A 7219-nucleotide genomic window follows, 5' to 3' on the forward strand; every position below is an offset into this window, starting at 1 on the left:
TGTTTGAGATTCTCAGAGCTAACAAGCTGCAGCCCCTGTAAACTCAAACAGAACCCTTGCTTCAGCCACCAGAAGCGTCTCTGTTCATCTCTCATTGTGCTGCACAGCCCAGAGTCATTCTTGGTCAGTGTTAGAAGTTCTCCATCTATTCCTCATGAAGCACATCTGTATGACCTCCACATGCTGCTGCCACATCTGGACTAGTTGACATTTGTCAAGACTTGTCTTCTTTTTTTTTTTTAATGGCAGGGTTTCACTATGTAGCTGTACTGGAACTCACTCTAGAGATCAGGCTGGCCTTGAACTCATAGACTTCTGCCTGCCTCTGCCTCCTGAGTGCTTGGCTTGGATTAAAGGTGGTCACCCCACCACCTAGTGGCAACTTGTCTGTTTCTTTACTCTGTTAATCCACAGCATATCATCGGATGTATGTTTTCTTTCTTGTTCTAAACTGTCTTTTATACAATTCTTTTTGGAAAAGAGACCCTTTATGACATTTTCCCACCGTTTTGGCATTTTTGGCCCCTTGAAAGATAGCACTCTGTGGTTCAGTCCATCTGCTGCAGTCAGACAATGTTAGCATCCTGCAGTGTTAGAAGAGTGTGATCCCCATTCTCCTTCACTTCCTTCTTCTCCGTGCTAAGCACAGGAACATTTCCCATGAAGTGAACCATGGACCATGTGGCCAGTGTCTGCTTCCTTACATAATGTAATGCTCGCTCTTCATCTTTCCTGCTTCCCTCACCACGACATCTGTTTTCATGGCTAAAATTGGAACCTGGGCTCCTCTTCTCTCTATTACTGAATATCTTGACTGATTCACCAGTAGAAAATTATCAATAATGCTGCTAGGAATGTTTCTGAACATGCACTGCTAAAGCCAATGTCTATTTCCCATACACACGTCTCCCCCATTAGTGTTGCTGGCTAATAGCACATTTAGCTCTTGGAGCAACTGTGATACTCCCACACAGGTTTTATGAATGAAGGATTCTGCCAGAGCAGAGTGGGTCCCAGTGTGAGGCCTACCATCAGCCTGGATGCTTTAGTCTTGAATTAAAAGCTTCAGGTGACCCTGATCCAGTCACTGAAGCTTGAGCACCTGAAGTCATGATTCCAGCAAGCTCAGGAGCCATGACCCCTCATGTTTGCAGTTGGGTCCCTGTGCTGTGCTGTGGGCATCATCCTCTGCTGTAGAACCCACCCCACCTGCTCTTCCCTCCCCTCCACATACTCTGCCATACTTGGCCTAAATGTTTATGTTCAGAACAGGCCTGCTCCTAGACACAAACCCTGCCACTCTCTTGCTCACTGAAAGAGAAACCCAAATCCTTCCCTTGGTTCCCACTGGGGTAATAACAGGAAATACATCATACAGGGTTCTCTCCTTCATGTCCTTCCCATAGAGGTCATATTTGGTGGCAATGTAGTTGAGAATGGCTCTGGTCTGTACTAGCTTCATCCCGTCAATCTCCACCATGGGCACTTGGTCAAACATCAAATTCCCATCTGTGAAAAGATAGAAGGAAAAAGTCTGTCAACTGTCCAAGTCTCAGTTCTCGGGAGCATAAAACTATTACATGTCTGAACCTGCAGAGGAAGGATGAAGGATCAGATGCCTGTCTTTCCAGTGGAATCTCTTCATTTCAGCCCCTGTTTTCTCTCTGTCTCACCCCTCTCATCCTCTTTTGAGCATCTCTCATTCACCTCTATTTCCTACCCACACGCATGTTATATCTCTCATGTGTGTTTTTATGTTCATGTCCCTGGGTACATTCAGGAGGTGAGGCAGGACAGCCAAGGGTCACCATGCAACAGGGATAGGTATGGAATTGTGAAAGTCTCATTGTGTTCATGGCATTAGGGTGTTGAAAGACAGTTTCCTATGTAGTGAGCCACCGTGTGGTCCTCCAGCCTCTCTCTGTCAGGGGATAGTAACTCATCAATCAGTAGCTATAATAAAAATGCTCAAGAAAATCACTCCAGCTGTCTCTCCATCCATGAATTAATCCCTGGTCATGAGTTTGTGTGGTTGATGGGCAGTGTGGGTAAAACACAGAGGAAGTGAGTGATTGTGAGTGAACTAGCTCACTCTGATGCAGAAGAAAATGAGAAAGCATCCACAAGTCACCAGACAAATCCTTGGAGATATCTGACCACACCCCTGTCCCCACCGTTCCCATTCAGACCACTCAGGGAGCCCCACCCCCTACATCCATCATTCCTTAACTCTTCCATTCAGACTGTTCCCACCCACCACACAACATCGCCTTCAGACAGCCTTCCCTCAGGTGCCTCAATGAGGTCAGACAGATACTCAGTGTTACCTTTTTTTAACTTTTCCAGATCTTCTGGACTCTGTATGAACTTCTCTTCAAACTGAAAGCAGAAAAGATAAAGCATGCTCATTGGCTCCTTCAGTGTTATTGCAGAATTTTGAGCTTCAGTGATCCCTGTTGGGTACTTCATCTGCAGAAGCTAAAACCTCCAGTAGGTACAAAGGAGTCTGATCATGGCCACTTGGAAATTCCTATTAGATCCCTCAACAGAAGGATGGTGAGCACAACTAAGCTGCTCACTCTTGGAGTGTTCCTCTACCTTGAATCCATGATGGCCATGCTGAGGTCCTAAGAAGAGAGTGATCTCACTGGCAGGCAAGCACTGGGGATTTGTTGAGATTTTGGGCTCTCAGGAAAGCCTGCTAACTCCAGTAAGATCAGGATAGAACATTCCAGATCTCGAACATGGGATATGACATGGACCCATGACCACTTGGGTTTTGTTTCTTCAGGATTTAGTTTTACTAATTTTAATTGTGCATGCTTGCAAATGTGTGTGTGTGTGTGTGTGTTTGTGTGTGTATGTGTGTGTGTGTGTGGCTTGTACATGTGAATACATCCCTCTTGGTGGTCAAGATCATGAAGGCCAGCACTTAGAGATTCTCTTGGGGCTGGAGTAACAGACAGTTATTAACTGCCTTATCTGGGTGCTTCAAACCACAATAGATTGTCTGCATGTACAGTAAGAACTCTAAGCAGCTAAGTCATCACACAAGCCCCCTCTTAAAGTTGCTTATAATTTGGTCTCAGGACTATTCTTGGGTTTTTCAAATATCCATTTGTTTTATGTATGAGTATTAATGTTTTTGTGTGCACATACCCAATGACAACCCACCAAGGCCTTTTACATATATTGCTGGGATCTGAACCCATGTTTAATCCTTAGGACCAGCCATCTCTCAAACCCTCTGGAGTAATCTAAGCCACTCTTGCCTCTTCATATTTTAAAGAAATTATTAGCTTTACAGGGTTGAAACATGGCTTCAACCTTGCTTGGCGAGACAATTTGCTGATGGTTCCATAACCCCACAGGATTGGGTTGATAGGCAACGTAAGGTAAGCATCAGCAACCTGCAGAGCCTTCAGAGAGGTACAGGGAGAGCTGCCTGTTGGTCATCACAGACAGGAGCTGAATCCTGATCGGTTGGTGGGGGTGGAGTCGATGGTGAGATTGATGTCAATGCCCAGCCTGCAGGCACATCGAATCTGGAAGGTCTGAGCCAGGGTCTCTAACAGCCCTGCCACTGCCTTCTCAGCCACTCAGCAGAGGAAGGCTTCTGTGCAGATGGCCCCATCCCTGCCTTCCTCTTGTGATGAATTCAACATCCCAGTGGCTTAGCACATATCCCTGAGCCACAAAGCTATCACGTAGACTCCGGACCCAGTTATGTGTTTATTTAAAGCATTCTCCCCCGGGGATAGCAATGGAACGTCTCAGTTCTTTCATTCGGAAAGGATCTACCCGAAGTCCTGTTCATTTAGGAATGGAGAAGGTGCGATTCCTCAGTTGAGGTAAACACGTTGTCATTACACTGAAGGAGCACACCAGCAGCCTTGCCAGGGTGCCACTTCATCCTTTAAGGCTCCCACTCTGATCCTATGCAAGGGCAAGCTTCCCAGCTGCTTAGCAGTGTCTACTACTTCATCCCCAAGCATTCCCAACTGCTGAGCTCCCTTGGTGTGAACCGGAGGCGTTGTTCCTCAAGGGTGCCTCTAGAGGGCAGTGCTAAAGCTTTACCAGCATTTTCTGCTCAGAAGCTTGAAAGGAAAACATTTAACTGCTGAAGGCTGCTGTCCTTCTCAGCTTGTGCCTGTCACACTGACTCTGAAGCTCACAGACATGGAGGCTGCCTGAGGATGCGAGCTCTTTCTTATTCGCCACTCATACCTTCCGGACAGCCCTGTGCCTGGTGTTTGATACATGAGAAACTGAAGACTGAGTATTGCTCTGTTTTGACAGGTCGTTTGTTACAATCTTTTGTGTCAGGCCTCTCATTTGTGGTGGGTCTTTTAAATTTAACTCTATTTAGTTTTCTGGTACAGTTTATCCCTTTTTATGTTTTTTTTATACTATATATGGAAAGTCCTCTCTCTCTCTCTCTCTCTCTCTCTCTCTCTCTCTCTCTCTCTCTCTGTGTGTGTGTGTGTGTGTGTGTGTGTGTGTGTGTTCTCCTGGGCATTTGTGCATGCATGCACATGTCTGCTCAATTGCCCATGATGGTCAAAGGCATGGGAACCCTCTGGGGTTAGAGTGACAGGTGTTTGTGAGCAGCCTGTACCAGTCCCCTGTACAAACAGTCTGGGATTCTAACCACTGAGCCATCACTTCAGTCTCTGTTCCTTTAAACCATCTTTATCATGGAAACTTCAGGTTCTCTGTCGTAAAACTACAAGATACAAATATCCTTCATCTGTCAGTCCCCAGCTTCAATAACCCCAGCTGTAGTCCACTCTGTGTGTCTCTGTGCCCATCTTCTGAGGCAGACTGTCATGTCATATACACTCGTGGTGTCTCATGTCCCCACCACAAACACCTCACAGAGCATATGTACTCCACACATACACACTTGTTTTGAAAGAACAGTGGCATTCCTAAAATCACACTATCATACTACAAATCTGTAATAAATAATTAGTGTCACCTAATAACCAATACTCAAATGCCTATTTCCACATGTCTCAGTATGTAATTTGATGAGTCTCACATAAGCAATTAATCAAGTAACTATTTGATTTTGATTTTTTTTCCTCCTGAAAAGGTCTTTTAATTGTGAATGTATTCTTCAAAGAAAGCACAGTAAAATTTCACTATTTCAAATCAACCCATCTTCTTTTTAGTATAAGACAATTACCATTTAATGCAAACTTCCCTCACTCCTCCTGGCATGGAGTCTCTCAGCTAAGAGAAGCATTTTAAACTGGATCTGAGGTCCAGCTGCAGAACACTGCACAACCTACCTCCACCCCTGCTGCAGCCAGGAGCCACCTGATGCACTCCATTCTGCCCCGGGCATTGAAGTAGTGAAGCACGGGCTTTCCGGCCATAGCAGCAACTGTGGTTCACTGTCTAGGAGTGAAAAGGCAGAGAGATCAACCTGGGGGAGCCTGTTTTGTGAGATGTGTTTACTAATGCACACTGGAGAAGGGCAGTCTTCCTCCTCCATGGTTGGCTTGCAGGAAGCAGAGGGAGAACTTCGTAACTTAATTTCTCACCCATTGGTGACCACCAACCTGCAATTGCACCAAACCAGTCTCAGCTGGCCATAGGCCTTCGCCCTGAGGACATAAAGCAGAGTTGCCAGGATTCTACAGTGATTAAAAACCTGGGAGCCTGTTGAGCCTTGGAAAGCAGAGCCATCCCAGAGGGGATGAGACACAGTCCCTCCTGGTTCTTTGGCTCCTAGACTACTCAGTTCAGCAGCTTCTGCTGGCTTTGTGTCACCCTGGCTGTGCCAATGCCCAAGTCTCCCCGGAGCAGAAGGGTCATCTCTTGCTGCTGTTGTGTCTCCCACTGTGAGACTGAACAGTGTTTCCTGGTGCAGAAGTAGAGTAGCTGATGTGTGGGCTTCCTATCCCAGGGGAACTAGCAGCCTTTGGTGCGCAGCACTCCATGGGTAAGTGCTCCTTGAACTTTTTAAATCAGAAAGTCCCTTGATGCAGAACTGTTGCTCTTGCAGGTTTACAGGAGAAGAGACTGATGTCTGTCCAGTGTCATGAGGAGAAAAGCCTGGTGAGTGCAGCTGAGTTCCTGCCCAGTTGGCAGACATGCTGGGTCCCTGCTGCTCAGAGATTGTAACTAACTCAAATCATTGTAACTCAACTCAACTCTTTAACTTGTGATATGATAGGAAGTTTCAGAGTCTGTCTTTTTAAAAGGATTCTACTTTTATTTGTCCATGGTGTGTGTTTGTGTGTGTGTGTGTGTGTGTGTGTGTGTGTGTGTTTGTGTTTGAAGTTCTTAAGTTAGAGGACTCTGCAAGTTCTCTGTGGGTTCAGAATGCAACTCAAGAGAAGACATTATTGATCTTCATTTTGCCTGGGAGGACAAGCCAGGTCCACTCCTCACTCTCCTAAATCCCATGTGCTTAGATTCCCTTGCAAATGCCTTAAGCCTCAGTGAAACCCTTTGGCTCAGTGAAACTGAAGGAGAAGGAGTAAAAGAGGAGCAGGAGAAGAGGAAGGAACAGAGGAAGGGAAGAACAAAGGACAGGAGAGGAGAAGGAGAGGAGAATTCGGACAGAGGTAGGCAGGGAGGGGCAGGGGAGGGGGTAATACAGGAAGAGCAATAGGTTGCTACTGGATGTTCAGTCTCCAAGCAATTCATATAAACCAGAACCAAATGCAGGTAAATCAATGGTAATGGGCATTGATTATGATCACAATCTATTATGTACAGGAGTCAAAATTATATAATAAATTCAATTATTTTATACAATTAGTGCATGCTGACTAAATAAAACACTAAAAAAAAAAACCTATTTTGCAGTAATACAGACCTGAGAACCCATTACACAGGTTATAAGAGAGAGTACTGACCTAGTGAGAGTCCTGGCTGCTTCTCCCCTCAGCTCCAGCACCAGCTCCAGCTCCAGAGGAGAGTGCATGCTACTTTAATAAGGTGACAATTCTTACAGAGAGTGTGGGGACCAATAGGAAACAGCCCCTCCCATAGACATGCATAGAGTCCAAGATTCCAGAGTTTCATGATAAACTAGAAAGGTGACAAGTCACAGGGAGGGGCTGACAAGCTACAACCTTCCCTGAAGATCTAGATCCATTCATATATTCCTTGGTTTTATGCTTATGTGCCCCTGAATCACCTCTCTTCCATGCTTCTGTGAGCAACCCTAAAGAGACATCTTGGTTAAGAAAGGAAGGAG

At 45.6% G+C, this 7219-nt stretch overlaps 1 protein-coding gene across 2 annotated transcripts in view; it reads right to left on the minus strand.

Moving 5' to 3' along the window:
- The window catches only part of LOC114615680 (glutathione S-transferase A2-like), a 10771-nt gene extending 3767 nt beyond the window's left edge, over nucleotides 1–7004 (minus strand). The window contains exons 1-4 of one of the 2 annotated variants that reach the window (XM_028761345.1): nucleotides 6876–7004; nucleotides 5298–5406; nucleotides 2328–2379; nucleotides 1377–1509 (exon numbers count right to left, since the gene is read on the minus strand). In XM_028761345.1, coding sequence (XP_028617178.1) covers nucleotides 1377–1509; nucleotides 2328–2379; nucleotides 5298–5384 — 272 coding nt within the window. In that variant the 5' untranslated portion in view covers nucleotides 5385–5406; nucleotides 6876–7004. The remainder of the gene's footprint in view (nucleotides 1–1376; nucleotides 1510–2327; nucleotides 2380–5297; nucleotides 5407–6875) is intronic. The other variant, XM_028761346.1, reaches the window with a different exon arrangement.
- Between the last annotated feature and the right edge of the window lie 215 nt (nucleotides 7005–7219).

This window comes from Grammomys surdaster, unplaced genomic scaffold (assembly GCF_004785775.1).
Source record: "Grammomys surdaster isolate TR1022 unplaced genomic scaffold, NIH_TR_1.0 132562, whole genome shotgun sequence".
Taxonomy (NCBI): Eukaryota; Metazoa; Chordata; class Mammalia; order Rodentia; family Muridae; genus Grammomys; species Grammomys surdaster.